The sequence below is a fragment of the Lemur catta genome, chromosome 13 (assembly GCF_020740605.2).
Source record: "Lemur catta isolate mLemCat1 chromosome 13, mLemCat1.pri, whole genome shotgun sequence".
Classification (NCBI taxonomy): Eukaryota; Metazoa; Chordata; class Mammalia; order Primates; family Lemuridae; genus Lemur; species Lemur catta.
In genome coordinates this window covers 2,377,021-2,394,016 of record NC_059140.1, presented here as the reverse complement: position 1 = coordinate 2,394,016, position 16,996 = coordinate 2,377,021, and the positions used below count along the sequence as shown (strand labels likewise).

The 16,996-nt window shown below is 38.2% G+C and overlaps 1 protein-coding gene across 1 annotated transcript; it reads left to right on the top strand.

Annotated features, from left to right (window-relative positions):
• The first annotated feature begins 705 nt into the window (after positions 1-705).
• LOC123649141 (olfactory receptor 2T33-like) lies at positions 706-1,644 on the top strand. The gene has a single exon (XM_045567060.1). It carries the CDS (start codon positions 706-708, stop codon positions 1,642-1,644), a length of 939 nt encoding a protein of 312 aa, XP_045423016.1.
• The last annotated feature ends 15,352 nt before the right edge of the window (positions 1,645-16,996 follow it).

Here is a 16,996-nt window from a genome sequence, read left to right as displayed (position 1 = left end):
CGCGCCAGTACCTTTAAGAGTTAGGTTGCCTCGGAAACCCGCCAGTCTAAGCTCCTTCCTGCTTATGTCACCTGTCCTTGGAGCTCCGCATCTCCCACAGTGATTCTGAACCAATTTCAGTCAGATCCCTGATTGAGTGGATGTGGAGGTCAGTGGGGAGTTCAAGCCGCTTTGCTGTGGGGCTGAACCCACCTCACACGGTGAGGCAGGTACAGCCGTCCTGTACTCCGCTGTCTGTTTTCTGTCCCGCACTCTCCAAATTATCTCGGTCTGATTTTCCACTCGCCTCTGTTTTTTCTTGTTCTCTGTGTCCCACGGTGATTCTCCGTGGGTTCACACCGCCGTTCCTGCGGGGGAGCAATCTTCTAGCATTGTGGCAGGTGGAGATCCATGCCTTCCTCTCCTGGAGCATGAATCTAGGAGGTCACCTCCACTCCGCCATCTTGCCGCCCCTTATCAATATTTTTGATACAATTTGATGTACAAATATACTCCTGTGAGAAGTGCATACATGACTTCAGTTATAACATGACAAAGTTGCCAGACTAAGGAAAGTGTGTGGACTGAAATGCAGGGCTTTAACCCAGGACCTTGGATTCTATATCCAGTGCTTGTCCAGAAGTCATGAAGTCAAACTAAGATTTTTAGTGATAAAAGCTCCTACCTTCTTAGATTTCCATTTACAGTGACACACTGGTGGAAATTATGGAGAAGAGAAACACCAGCTCAGATTTAATCCTCCTAGGATTCTTTAAGCAAACAAGACCCCACCTTGCTCTCTTTCCAGTGGTGCTGACAATGGCCATCGCTTCTCTCCTGGGAAACACTCTCAGCCTTCTCCTGATTCACCAGTACCACTGGCTCCACACGCCTATGTACTTCCTACTGAGCCAACTCTCCCTCATGGACGTGATGCTGGTTTCCATCACTGTGCCCAGAATGGCTGCTGGCTTTCTGACAGGCACAAAGTCCATCTCCCCAACTGGCTGTGGGTTGCAGATCTTCTTCTTCCTCATCCTGGGTGGTGGAGAGTGCTTCCTCTTAGCAGCCATGTCCTACGACCGCTATGTCTGCATTTACCACCCACTGCAATATCCAGTCCTCATGAGCCAGCAGGTGTGCCTGAGAAGGACTTTGGGGTCTTGGTCCCTGAGGGTAGCTGATGACCTCATGCAGGCTGTCACTACCCTGAGCTTCTCGTACTGCAGTGCACACGAGATCGATCATTTCTTCTGCGAGGCTCCCGTGCTGGTGCATCTGGCTTGTGCTGATACATCTGTCTTTGAGTATGTCATGTGCATCTGCTGTGTGCTGATGCTCCTGGTCCCCTTCTCTCTCATTCTGACCTCCTACAGTCTCATCCTTGCTGCTGTTCTCCGCAAGTGCTCCATAGAAGCCCTCAGGAAGGCCTTCGCCACCTGCTCTTCACATTTTGCTGTGGTGGGACTCTTTTATGGAGCTGCCATTTTTATCTACATGAAATCCAAATCCTACAGGTCAGCTGCTCATGATAAGGTGGTGTCGGCCTTCTATGCCATCTTCACCCCTATGCTGAACCCCCTCATCTACAGTCTGAGGAACAGCCAGGTCAAAAGCACACTGAGAAAGTGTGTGGGTCAGTGTGTGGCCTTAAATCATGAATAGGAGTACACTTATTTGCCCCAACATTCAAGGCTGTACAAAGTGATTGTGTGGGATTCCATAGAGAGAAGGTATACATACATTTTACATCTGTATCTAGTGTGTGTGTGTGTGTGTGTGTATCTGTGCACTTTGCTCTGAATTGCAGATGAACTTTCACACTCGGAGTTCATTTAGTGAGCTGTCATTATCAAATAAAATGTTGATTGATAAATTTTTTTTATCTGCCTTCAGGTCAGTGGTCTCAAAAAAAGAATGTGCAAATCTGTATTCCTTAGTAAAATGTTTCTATGCCACATCCAACAATAAATATTTTTTCAAAGAATGATTTAACTATTCAAGAAATTTTGATGGTTAGCTGTTGCCATTTGTTTCAAATGAAGGTATAGTTTACACACAGTAGAATACTCACACCTAATGTGTTCCCTTCAACCAGTGTCACCAAGTCCCTGCACTGGCAACTCACATCCATTATCAAAAGACACAACTTCCACCACTCAGAGAGAACCTGCATGCCCTTTTCCAGGGAAACCCATGACTAAAATGTAGCCACTGCTCTCATTTTTATCCCCATTCTTTAGTTTGGGTTTTCCTAAAATTTTTCATCAGTAGAATCAACAATAGGTTTTCTTTTTAGTATTTGTTGTGTTTCCTCAGTTTAATATGTTTTTAAAGATTCTTCCATATCTTTAAATTGATTGGTAATTTGCTGTTTTTTATTGCTGCATATAATTCCATTTTCTGAATATATCATTGTTTGTTCACTCATTATTTTGCTAACCTGGGCTATGTTCAGTTTGAAGCTGTCATGAATACAACTGCTGTTAACTTCTTTTCTGTGATCTTGTGATTTTATTTCTCATTGTAGCTGTATAATGAAAGTTTTAGTAAACTGTTTTCATAGTAATTGTTCTATTTTATACTCTCACCAGCAATGCACAAAATTCTAGTTACCTCAAATGTTATCAAACTTTTCCTTTAATTTTATCAAATCAAGTGAGGGTAGTAGTAACCTATTTTGAGAAATGTGTATTTTTCTGATGACTGATGATGTTGAGGACTTTTGCATTAGTTTATTGCCTATTTGTGAACTACATATTTCAGTCTTTGATAATGAACACATGTCTGTGTTCTAAAGCAAACACAACTTTGTGGTTAATAATAGACAATATGTGACATTTAAAAAATGATTTGAAATTTGCGAAATAAAATTATACATTGGATTATTTTTTATTGTTAATTGTTTTCTGACATATTGGTTGTTATTCAATGACCATAACTGTTTTATTTAAACCAGTTATTTATGTAGTATTTCTCTTCTACCTCCACCATTTTGCTTGAATCTATAATTTTGTTTGTTTACTTTACTTATGCATTGTAAAAAAAAAATATTCCATTCCTTTGGATGAATGATGGCAGTGAAAATCTGAAACCTTTATTTCACAGTACGTACTTTTTGCTGAAATACAATTGCCAGATGAAGAGGGACAAAAATAGTGTTTCCAACAACAAGGGTTCAGTTGTTTAGGAAATATTTTTTTTCTTTCGCTGGTAAGTGATTATATACATATAATAATTTTGAGGTGAGAAGTTTGGCACTTTTAAAAAAGACTGTTGATATTACAAAAAAAGGAAATATAAATATATCTTTATATGTCTATTTCTATATGTGGATATTGTGTGATCTCCCAAAACAAAGTAACTAATCACAAAAGCTAACTATAAGGCAATAGTTTAAAATAATCCATTTTGAGATTTATTTTTAAATTTATTTTGCTATTTTGAATTTAATATGAATCCTTGATTCAGAACTTTTTCTTTCCTCAAATAGTACTTTAGGCAAAAATATTTTTCTTATATCATATCAAATAAGGGGTAGAACAGTCTAGAAAACTGTGAGGGCCAAGGGAGAACTTCTCGTTTGTCCTCCAGGTGGTATCTGAAAAGTCGAATGACAAAAGGCAGATTACTAGGAATAATTTAAGAACATGCATGGGTGAGGGGAGGAAATCAGGGTTATTACTCTAATACCCCAGTGGGGTTCAGAGGCTCAAATACCACCTTGAGGTTTTAGGAAAAACATGGGCTGAGACCTTGGAAAAAAACATATTATGGTGGTAAATCAGGCTGTAGTGTTAAGACAGGTTATGGGAGGGAGAGGAGAGGATACGTGGCTAGAAAAGGTGGTCTTGCTACGTAGATGAAACTTCAGAGGTAGCAACCTTCAGAGAGAATAGATGGTAAATGTTCCTTTTAGACTTTCAAAAGTTTCAGACTCTCATTAATGTTTCCTAGATGTGGACAAGGGAGGGCTCTAGAGAAAGCCTGGCTGCATCAGTGCAGACTTTCTCTACAGATGCAAATCTCCCCATAAAAACACCTTTGCAGGGCTACTTCTGTTTGCAGCTCCTCTGAGCAGCCACCTCAAAATATGTCAAAGAAATCTATTTTGGGGTGAAATATTTTGATTTCCTTCAGGAGACAATATCAGGGTGCATGATCCAGGTCCAGGTATGCAGGTCCCTGGAATATTTAGATAGTGGTACCTACAGATCATAGAATAAAGTCTGGTGAAGGGATTTGGCCCAAATCTGAATGTTTGCTTCAGAGTATAAACCAGATCTCAGCCAATTTATCATATTCTAAGCCTAATTTATTCTCATAACTGGACAAACTTTGATCATAGCATGATCTTATTAAATATTGTTTCCATATTCTCTTTAAAACAAGTTAAGTGGATTTGGTTTAACCCTCATACAAATGGAGTAAGAAGAAAACGGTTTAACCTATAATGAAATAATTATAATAACAATCATAATGATTAAATACCTTTCATTGATTCAGTAATTTGTGACTGCATTTGGCTTAACATTGCACCTTTATTATCTTTTATTACTTATGTATTACCATAAGCTTTTAAAGTAGATGCAGAGGGGGTCCTGTGACGGAGGAGTAGAGGTGACCTCCTGGATTTGTGCTCCTGGAGAGGAAGGCATGGATCTCGGCCTGCCACAACTCTAGAGGATTGCTCCCCCACAAGAACAGCAGAGTGTATCCACGGAGAATCAACGTGGGACACAGAGAGCAAGAAAAGACTGAGGGGAATGGGAAATATGATCACAAAAATCTGGAGAGTGTGGGATGGACAATAGAGAGTGGAGTGCAGGACGGCTGTACCCGCCTCACCAATGAAAGTCTCAAGAGCAGGGTAGAACAAACAGAAGAAAGAATCTCAGAGATGGGAGATAACTTTTTCTAATTAAATAAGTCAGTCACAGAGATAGAGCAAAGAAATAAGAGAAAAGATCAGAGTCTACAAGAAATTTGGGATTATGTGAAGAAGCCTAATGTGAGAGTTATCAGCATTCCTGAGGATGAAGAAGATAAAAAGCAAGGGTTGGATAAGCTATTTGAAGACATAATTTAGGAAAATTTCTTAGGCCTTGCTACAACTCGAGATTAACATGTTCAAGAAACTCAAAGAACCCCTGGGAGATTCATAGCAAATCGGAAAACACCATGCCACGTAGTCATCAGACTGACCAAAATATCCACTAAAGAGACGCTTCTTCGAGCTGCAAGGAGAAAGAAACCAGTAACATACAAAGGAAAGCCCATTAGAATTAGGCCAGATTTCTCAACTGAAACCTTACAAGCAAGAAGAGATTGGGGCCCCATTCTCACTCTTCTGAAACAGAATAATGCCCAGCCTAGAATCTTGTATCCAGCTAAGCTAAATTTTCCATATGAAGGAGAAATTAAGACATTCTCAGTTCAACAAGGCTGAGGGAAATCATCAAGACCAGACAATCACTCTAAGAATCACTCCAAAGAGAGTTACACATGGACCAGAACAAGAAAGATCCACAAATGTAAAGCTACTCAAGAGCTAAAGATCAAATTCCAGCTACCACAATGGCTCAAGAGAGAAAACATAGCAATGAAGTTATACCCAGCAAGATGAACAGAATTCTGCCCCACTTACCACTTCTCTCAACAAATGTGAATGGCTTGAATTCCCCACTCAAGAGACATAGACTGGGCCAATGGATAAAAAAACACAAACCTAGTATCTGGTGTCTTCAGGAAACTCACCTAACCAGCAAAGATGCATTTAGACTGAAAACAAAAGGATGGAAATCGATATTTCAAGCAAAAGGTAGCAAAAAGAAAGCTGGTGTGGCAGTTTTAAATTTCAATAACTTAGTTTTTAAACCAACAAAAGTAGTAAAAGACAAAGACGGTTACCATATACTGGTGAAAGGCACCATTCAACAAGAAGACGTAACTATACTTAACATATATGCACCGAACTTAGGAGCACCCAGATTCATAAAGCAAACCCTACTTGACCTGAACCAAATGTTAGATAACAATACTGTAATAACTTGAGACTTTAACACCCCACTGATAGTACAGGACAGATCCTCCAAACAGAAAATAAACAAAGAAATAATGGACTTAAATAGAATGCTAGAACAAATGGGCCTGACTGACATTTACAGGACATTCTACAGAAAATCCACTGAATATACATTCTTCTCAAAAGATCATGGGACATTATCTAAGATTGACCATATCCTAGGACATAAAGCATATCTTAAAAAATTTAAAAACTAGAAATAATACCATTCATCTTCTCAGATCACCGCAGAATAAAAGTAATAATGTACCCTAACAGAAAATCTCATTCCTAATCAAAGTCATGGAAGCTAAACAACCTTCTACTGAATGAGTATTTTATACAGGAAGAAATCAAGATGGAAGTCAAAATATTTTTTTGAATTAAATGACAAAGAAGACACAACTTATCAAAATCGGTGGGACACAGCTAAAGCAGTCTTGAGAGGAAAATTCATTTCCATAAATGCCTATATGGAAAAGACAGAAAACTTACCAATAGACAACCTAATAAACAGACTCCGAGAGCTGGAGAAAGAAGAAGAGACCGACCCCAAACTCAGGAGAAGGCGAGAAATTATTAAGATCAAATCAGAGTTAAATGAAACGAACAACAAAAAAAAAACATTAGGGATATTAGTAAAACAAAAAATTTGTTCTTTGAAAGGGTAAACAAAATAGACACACTTCTGGCTAGACTAACCAAGAGCAGAAAAGAAAAATCTCTAATAACCTCCATCAGAAACATGAAAGGAGAATTCACAACTGATGCCAAAGAGGTACACAATATCATCTATGAATTCTAAAAAAATCTTTATGCACACAAACTGGAAAATTTCAAGGAAATGGACAAATTTTTAGAAACACATAGCCTTCACAGGCTCAACCAGGAAGAACTAGAATTCCTGAATAGACCAATAACAAGAACTGAAATTGAAACAGCAATAAAAAGCTTCCCAAAAAGAAAATCCCTGGTCCAGATGGGTTCACACCTGAATTTTACCACACCTACAAAGAAGAGCTGGTGCCCATCCTACATAAACTATTCTCCAATATCAAGAAGGATCGAATTCTCCCCAACACGTTTTATCAAGCTAACACAGCATTGATACCAAAACCAGGAAAGGATGCAACAAAAAGAGAAAACTACAGAAAAATTTCTCTTATGAATATAGACGCAAAAATTCTCAATGAAATCCTAGCAAATTATCCAAGTACTTATCAAAAAATAATCCATCATGACCAAGTGGGCTTCATCCCAGAGATGCAGGGGTGGTTCAACATACGAAAATCTATAAATGTAATTCACCACATAAATAGAAGCCAAAATAAAGACCATATGATCCTCTCAATAGATGCAGAAAAAGCATTTGACAAAATTCAACACCCTTTTATGATAAGAATGCTTAACAAAATAGGCATAGACGGGACCTACCTAAAAATGATACAAGCCATATATGACAAACCCACAGCCAACATCATACTAAATGGGGAAAAATTGAAAGCATTCCCACTTAGAACTGTAACCAGACAAGGCTGCCCACTGTCCCCATTACTTTTCAACATAGTATTGGAAGTCCTTGCGAGAGCTATCGGGCAAGAGAGAAGAATCAAGGGAGTCCAAATAGGGAAAGAAGAGATCAAACTCTCACTCTTTGCTGATGGTATGATATTATATCTGGAAAACCCCAAGGATTCAATCAAGAGACTCCTGAAATTGATTAATGAATTCAGTAAAGTCTCAGGTAACAAAATCAATACACACAAATCAGAGGCATTCATATATGCCAATAACACTCATTCGAAGAACAAAATTAAGGACTCAGTACCCTTCAAAATAGCAAGAAAGAAAATAAAATATCTAGGAATATATTTAACCAGAGAGGTATAGGACCTATACAGGAAGAATTATGAAACACTGGGAAAGGAAATCACAGAACATGTAAATAGGTGGAAAACCACACCATGGTCATGGATTGGAAGAATCAAAATTGTTAAAATGTCTATACTACCAAAAGTGATCTACAGATTCAATGCAATCCCTATTAAACTACCAATATCATTTTTCACACATACAGAAAGAATAATTTTATGGTTTGTATGGAACCAGAGAAGACCCCATATAGCAAAAACAATTTTAAGCAATAAAAACAAAATGGGACATATTAATTTGCCAGACTTCAAACTATACGACAAGGCTGTGGTTCTTAAAACTGCTTGGTATTGGCACAAGGGCAGGGACACAGACCAGTGGAACAGAACAGAAAATCCAAATATAAAACCATCCTCATATAGCCATCTAATCTTTGACAAAGGAGACAAAAACATATTCTGGGGACAAGAATCCCTATTCAATAAATTGTGCTGGGAAAATTGGATAGTCACATGTAGAAGACTGAAACAGGACCCACTGGTTTCACCTCTCAAAAAAATCAAATCTCAGTGGACAACAGTCTTAAACCTTAGGTGTGAAATGATTAGAATTCTAGAAGTAAATGTAGGAAGGAGTCTTACAGTTATTGGCCTAGGCAAAGAATTTATGAAGAAAACCCCTAAGGCAATGACAGCAACAACAAAAATAACTGAATGGGACCTGATCAAATTAAAAATATTCTGCACAGCCAAAGAAACAGTCACGAGAATATACAGACAACCTACAGAATGGGAAAAAATTTTTGCATACTACACATCAGATAAAGGACTGATAACAAGAATCTATTTAGAACTCATGAAAATCAGCAAGAAAAAATCAAACAACCTTATCAAAAAGTGGGCAAATGACATGAATAGAAATTTTTCAAAAGAAGATATAAGAATGGCTAACAAACATATGAAAAAATGCTCAACATTCCTAATCATCAGGGAAATGCAAATCAAAACCACAATGAGATATCACTTTACTCCAGTGAGAATGGCCTTTATCAAAATGTCCCCAAACAACACATGTTGGCGTGGATGTGGAGCGACAGGAACACTCACACACTGCTGGTGGGAATGCAAACTAGTGCAACCTCTGTGGAAAGCATTATGGAGATACCTTAAACAGATTCAAGTAGATCTACCATTCGATCCAGCAATCCCATTATTGCACATCTCCCCAGAAGAAGAAAAGTCATTTTATGAGAACGACACCTGTATCTGAATGTTTATAATAGCACAATTCACAATTGCAAAGATGTGGAAATAACCCAAATGCCCATCAATTCATGAATGGATTAGTAAATTGTGGTATATGTATACCATGGGATATTGCTCAGCTATAAGAAATAATGGTGATATGGCATCTCTTTGGTTCTCCTGGAGAGAGTTGGAACCCATTATATTAAGTGAAATATCCCAAGAATTGAAGAATCATCATCACATGTACTCACCAGCAAATTGGTTTCCCTGATTGTCACCTAAATGCACATTTGGGAATGACACCAATTGGATATCAAACTGAGGTGGGGGGTGAAGGGAGGGGATGGGTGTATACCTACATGATGAGTGTGTTGCGCATCATCTGGGGAATTGTCACGCTTGAAGGTGCTGACTCGGGGAGATGGGGGTGGGGGGAGGGGATGGGGGTATAATTACATGATGAGTGCAATGTGCATTGTCTGGGGAATGGATACACTTGAAGCTCTGACTCGGGGGGATGGGCGGTACCTGGGCAACATATGTAACCTGAACTTTTGTACCCCCATAATAAGCTGAAATAAAATAAAAAAGTAGATGTAATGTTAATTCTCATTAAAAAAAAAAGTAGAGACAAGCTCATTGGAGCCAGGTTCATTGTCTGCCATCACACAGACCTGAACCCTGTTATCGGACTTTGAAAAGCTGAATTTGTCAAGCTAAAATAAGTAAAAGGGTCAGAATTTATTTTAAAGAGAATTTATTTAATCACAGTGTTTCACGATGGCTGTCCAGGAAGCAGATTCCAAATAATGGAAGTCAGTGTTCCAAAGAGTAGAAATTTGGGATCATTTATATAGACACAATTCAGGGATGTTTAACAAAATTTTGGCATCTTTTTATGTAAGGCTTAATGCATAGCTACAATGAGGTGATTAGTGGAAACAGTCTCTTTCTTTTGGTAAAGGTACATTTAACATTCTACAAGGAGGTTATAAAAGTCATGGTGTCTTGGGTTTCATGTGGTCTAAAGTTCCATATGGGACAATAAAGGAGGCAATTAGTCTATAACAAAGATTAGTGATTGGAAGGGAGTACCTGTTCTCTGCTCTCTGCTAGGCATTTACAGAAGAGAAACAATGTGGAAGAGAGTTAATCTATCATCCAAGAAACATAAGTTGCAAACATGCTACATTATTCAGTCTCTAGGGCTGAACTTTCTCTTGGCATAATAAAATCATAGGGTGTTGACGGAAAAATTCCAAACTCTGTAAAATAATTTAAAAAGGTCTCTTTTGAGCAGAATATGTATAGTTGCAGTCTGGGGAGCACAGGCTCGAGAGGTCCTGAGGAATGTGTCTGAGTCAGCCAGGTTGACTGGTTTTATACATTCACGGAGAAATAAATTACAGATAAAACCATAAATTGGTACAAGGAAGGTATCCATTAGTTCAGCCCATAATGGTGAGATATCTTGAAAGAAGGGTTGAAAAGTTATAGTTGGGTTTTAGGGATTCTTTATTTGGTAGTTGGTTGAAATAGATCAGGTTTTTCTAAATGTTTGGAGTCAGTAGGAAGGAATGTTCCAGTTAAAAAAAAGGGGGTCTTCTATCTGTCATGTGGAACTATACCAGAATCAGGTTGAAAAATAAGCTATGTTATGCCAGGGTAAGAAAAACCTGTTTAGTGAGATTTTATTATTCCTAAGGTATGGCAAGAAAATAAAAAATCTCAGAGTTCAGACCTCCAGGGTCCTGAAATGTTGTTTTTTTATACACACTTAAGAAAGAGCTAGTTGTAATAGTAAAAGTTGACAGTTTCCCCCTTCACAAATATACACACTCATGGGAAATAGCCATCCTTTTGCCTCCTAAATATTCAGGGGTTTGTCAAATGATTTTCTTGTGTTGGGCGAAATAGACAGAAATTTGTGGGGTAAATGGTGTATTACATACGAATGTGACTTCTAACACCAGGACTTCTGGACTTGAAATCTTGGTTAAACTGTTTAACCTGAGAATGTTCACTCATCTCTGTGATCTTCATGTGGTTATTTGATGACTAAATAAAATAATAAATGTGACATGCTTAAAGTATTGCCTGACATTTAAAAATGCTCGGTAATATTTGGCTGTCATAATAATTATGAACAAAACAATTACATTAACTTCATGTCTTTTGCTGTATTCACTTACATATTTAGTTCATTTTGTGACTACTTAATTGTCTCATGAATATGCCAAAAATAAATTTCAGTAGAATCTCTTAAGTAAAACAAGTCTGTCACTTATATTTGCATCTGTAATAGGTGGACTATGTCTGTGGAATAAACACTTTCATTCTTGACTCTAGAATCACTCTGCGATCTTTCAAGGAAATGAGGTCCACCTAGCAATCTGCCCTAGATCTTCTGTCCAGTGTAAGGAACTGACCATAAACACACTACTTAACCAACAATACTCTCTTGGCACCTGAAATGTGGGAAAAAAAATATACTGAGAAAAGAGAGGATGATGGGGAAAGGGTCATGGAAGCAGCTTTTCTCTTCTTTTAAGAATTGATTTTTCTTGGCCGGGCACGGTGGCTCACGCCTGTAATCCTAGCCCTCTGGGAGGCCGAAGCGGGTGGATTGCTCGAGGTCAGGAGTTTGAGACCAGCCTCAGCAAGAGCAAGACCCCATCTCTACTAAAAATAGAAAGAAATTATCTGGCCAACTAAAATATATATATAGAAAAAAAATTAGCCGGGCATGGTGTCGCATGCCTGTAGTCCCAGCTACTCGGGAAGTTGAGGCAGTAGGATCGCTTAAGCCCAGGAGTTTGAGGTTGCTGTGAGCTAGGCTGATGTCACGGCACTCACTCTAGCCTGGTCAACACAGCGAGACTCTGTCTCAAAAAAAAAAAAAAATTGTTTTTTCTTAATCTTACTTTATTTAGACAGTGGTGACACAGACTCCATCTTATTTTTCCCCTATGGAACCTACCCTCTTCTTTTTAAATTTTAAAAATATTTTCATGCATACATAATATTAATAATACATAATATTTATGGGATATATGTGATATTTTGATACAAGTATACAATGCATAATGAGCAAATCAAGGTAACTGGAATATCGATCACCTTAACCATTTATCATTTGTTTCTGTTGGGAACATTCTAATTCCACCCTTCTAGCTATTTTGAAATATACAATGTATTGTTGTTAATTAGAATCGCCCTATTGTGCTGCAAAACACTAGATCTTATTCCTTCTATGTAACTGTACATGTGTACACATTTACCATCCCTCTTTGTACCCCCTTCCTGCACCCCACCCCAGACTCTGGTGACCATCCTCCTACTCTCCATCTCCACGAGATCAATTTCTTCTGTTGCACCCTAGGGAATGGCTGGTCTGTCCTCATTCTCCACCCACCCCACCTCCTTTCACACAGCTATTCCTGCATGTTTTCTTCCCTTCTGGCTCAGGCCGTCCCCTGGAGACATGGCCCCTCATGTTGCCCTATTAAAGGGTGGCTGTTTTCTCTCTCCGAAGCCACATGCACAGGAATTCGAGTTGGGTAGGTGTCTTCCGTGCTTTCCCTTGCTGCTTCCAAACCACTTACCCCCTCTCAGCTCAGCCGAAGGAAATGGCTGAATGGAGCACGGTCTAATGCTTCTAAGTCACTCTCAAGGATGTGACATTCAGCACACATCTGAATGGCACGAGCAATAGCCAGACACCAAGAGAGAGGAAGGGGTATTGGAGCGTAGTGTGTTAAATGTGAATGGTCCTTGCTAGAATGTCCTGTGTGGTGTGGAACTGATAAGGTGAAACGTGGAGGAAGATGAGGGCTTAGGAAGGACTTCAGGGGTCAGGTCATGTAGGGAGGTGCAGGTCTTGATCAGGGTGCACTAGGCAACGCCTGCAGGCAAACCCCTTATCGGGAAGTGGCAGAGAGGCATGTGACCGTAAACAGCTCACCTGTATATTAAACACGATGTCTTGGCAGAGCTGTCTGGTTCAGAGTGGGTGAGAGTCAACCTATCTACAGAGAACAAGGGAGTCTTCATGGAGGAGAGATTTATATGTAAAATCTTGGTGAATGGAGAACTTGAAGCTCTTAGAAGTGTTGAGAAAGTCTGTGTATGTGAAGAAAGAACACAAGTTATGAAAACAATGCAAGGTAATTGCATTTATGTCAATGTAAATAGTTCAGTTTTACTAGAAATGGATAGTAAATGTAAGTAAATTTTAAGGCGTTTTTATATTAAGAAAATAAGACCCAGCAGAGTGTTCGCAAATTCCAAACTGTGTTTCAGAAAGAATAATCTAGAATTAGGAATAAAGCATATTTATATGGAGAGAAATTAGAGGCAATTAATTGAATTGTTATTAATATTATAATAGTTGCTATTTCTCTCTATAAAAGTGAATACTGCCAGGTGTGGTGGCTCACACCTGTAATCCTAGCACTTTGGCAGGCCAAAGCAGGGGGAATCCCTGAAGTCCAGGTGTTCAAGACCAGACTGGACAACATAGTGAGACATTGTCTCTACAAAAAATAGAAAAAATATTCAGGCAGTGTGGCTTGTGACTGTAGTCTCAGCTACTCAGGAGGCTGAGGCAGGAGGATCATTTGAGAAAAGAAGTTTGAGGTTGCTGTGAACTATGATGATACCACTGCACTCTAGCCCAGTTAAGAGAGTAACACCCTATCTCAAAATAAAAAAAGCAAATGCTAAGCATTTTGAGTAAAACACACTGGAACTATAGTAGATGTAAGACTCCTCAAATTTAAAATCTTTTGGATGTGTTACACCTAGCAAACAATTATTACAAACTACCTCACTAGCTTTGCTCTTCCCAGATCAAATTACTTGCCTAATTTAGTGAGTTCGGTCTCATTAATACTTTACTACTATATATTCTGATTACAAAAATGTATAGCATTCTAATATATTCATGTATATCTATAAGGTACTGAAGTGAATTTAAAAAACAATAACTGTAAGATGTGTCAGTAATAAGCTAGATTCTCAGAAATTAATTGAATAAACCAAATTTAATAGTGAAATTGTATTTAGATAAATGAAGTACCATTTGAAGTTATTTGAAATAGCATAAAATAAATATAAAATTATCTTTAACACATAATTTTAGTTTTGATTTAAATATAGCAAATTAGAAACTCAATAGTATTTACTTCATTACTTTTAATAACAAAAACTGAGAAGTAATCTAAATGTAACAAGCATGATAACTGTTGACTAAATTATTGTACATCAAGTTGAAATTTAATGTATTAAAGAGCAATAATCCAAAAGTCTTTGATTGATGGGGATAGAAAAGGGTTTCTCTGTTGCCAGGGAAGAAGTTGTGTTGGTCCACTTCTTATGTGCCCCTGAATGTGGCCTCTGAAAGCATTATTTTTCTTCATGTACTATTTTTTTTCACTGTTTTTCATTTTATTTTTTTATTTATTTTTTATATTTCAGCTTATTATGGGGGTACAAAAGTTCAGGTTATATATATTGCCCATGCCTCCCCATCCCCCCAATTCTGAGCTTCAAGCATGTCCATTTCCTAGACAGTGAACATCGCACTCATCATGCAGGTATACACCCATCCCCTCCCCCTACCCGCATCCCCCCCAGTCAGAACTTCAGGCATGTACATTCCCCAGACAGTGCGCATCACACTCATCAAGTAAGTATACACCCATCCCCTCCCCCCCCCACCTCTGTCAGATAGCCAATTGGTGTTATTCCCAAATGTGCACTTAGGTGATGATCAGGGAGACCAATTTGCTGGTGAGTACATGTGGTGCTTATTTTTCCATTCTTGGGAAACTTCACTTGATAGAATGGGTTCCAACTCTCTCCAGGAGAACCAAAGAGATGCCATATCACTGTTATTTCATATAGCTGAGTAATACTCCATGGTATACATATACCACATTTTACTAATCCATTCATGACTTAATGGGCATTTGGATTGTTTCCACATCTTTTCTATTGTGAATTGTGCTGCTATAGACATTCAGGTGCAGGTAAAGAAACAGTCATGAGAGTAAACAGACAACTGACAGAATGGGAAAAAATTTTCGCATACTACACATTTGATAAAGGACTGATAACAAGAATCTATTTAGAACACAGGAAAATTAATAAGAAAAAATTGAACAACCTTATCAAAAAGTGGGCGAAGGGCATGAATAGAAATTTTTCAAAAGAAGATTTAAGAATGGCTAACAAACATATGAAAAAATGTTCAACATCTCTAATAATCAGGGAAATGCAAATCAAAACCACAATGAGATATCACTTAACTATAGGGAGAATGGCCTTTATCAAAAAGTCCCAAAACAAAACATGTTGGCATGGATGCGGAGAGACTGGAACACTCATACACGGCTTGTGGGACTGCAAACTAGTACAGCCCCTGTGGAAAGCAATATGGAGATACCTTAAACAGATTCAAGTAGACCTACTATTGGATCCAGGAATACCATTATTGGGCATCTACCTAGAAGAATAAGAGTCATTCTATAAAAAAGACACCTGCACCCAACTGTTCATAACCGTGGCATTGTCCTTGACATTGAAGTTTCTTTCCTTGTTCATAACCCTCATTATCTGTTTGATCTGTAGGGGAAATTGAATTTGTCCAGTGATACATAGAATCTGTAGCCTAAATTCTGCTAAAGCAATCTCAGTGGTCTAGAGAGTTACTTACAGTTCTAGAATTCAGAACAGTATCAACCACATTTAGGTTTCCTGTGGCAATGTAGGTGTTTCAAATATAGATTTGGCATCTAGCCATTTCCATGAGAGAGCACTGTCAGTCAACATCTGGTGCCAAGGTAGAGTTTCTAATCTCTTGGTTCTTCCCAACTTGAATCACTTATCACTGCACTGAGGACATTTTCAACAATAGGCTCGAGTGGGAACAAACTTAGCTTGATTCCTTATGACAAGCAAGGTGACCATTTGCTATAAGACAACTCTCAAGGGAAAGTGCTTGAGAAGTTTTTGAGCCATGTAGTTATTTCCTTGTAATGCTGGCACTCCACATCTACTTATGGATGCTTCCATTTTAGCACAAACACAGCTGGTGTTTGCAGTCCTGCAAGGCTGCTATGTATGAGACTTGAGTGACATCTATTTCATGTTTCAGGCAGAGAAATCTTTTATCAGCAAAGCTCATTTCCTCAGCTCAGCTGATTCTGACTTGGCTTCATCTCACATTTGCTGGACTTTGCTCTACTTTGTATGGTAGAACAGGTAACAAAGTTAACAAATAACTTACAAACTCCCACAAAATACATTTCCCTAGCTTCTCAAAGTCACTTTAGTATTTGCTTTAAATTGCATCCATTATTATACAGAAATAATATTTTTTAAACACCATCTCTAGGAGTTATGAAGTGCATAACAAGAGAGCATTCAATTCTGTTATCAGTAAGAGAGATCTGGTAAGTAGGGACGTAAAGATAGAATAAGATTTTTTAAAAAGATTTAATTGACTCATACTAATTATATAAATTTATGGGGTACAGGGTGCTACTTTGATATAATCAATGTGGAATTATCAAATCACTCAAATTATGGTAATTAGCATATTCATCACTTCAAACATTTATCCTTTTTGTGGGTTTGTTGAGAACATTCAAAATCCTGTCTTGCAGCTACTTGAAAATATACAATAAATCATGGTTAACTGTTGTCGCCCTAGAGTGTTAGAGAACACTAGGACATATTTCTCTAGTACAGCTGCAACTTTGCACTCATGGAGCATCCTCTGCATACCTCCCTCACCTCCCTCCATTTCCCAGCCCTAGTGACCATATTC

What these genes read in the sequence shown, in the direction of transcription:
- LOC123649141 (XM_045567060.1), top strand. Translation starts at nt 706, where the DNA reads ATGGAGAAGAGAAACACCAGCTCAGATTTAATCCTCCTAGGATTCTTT.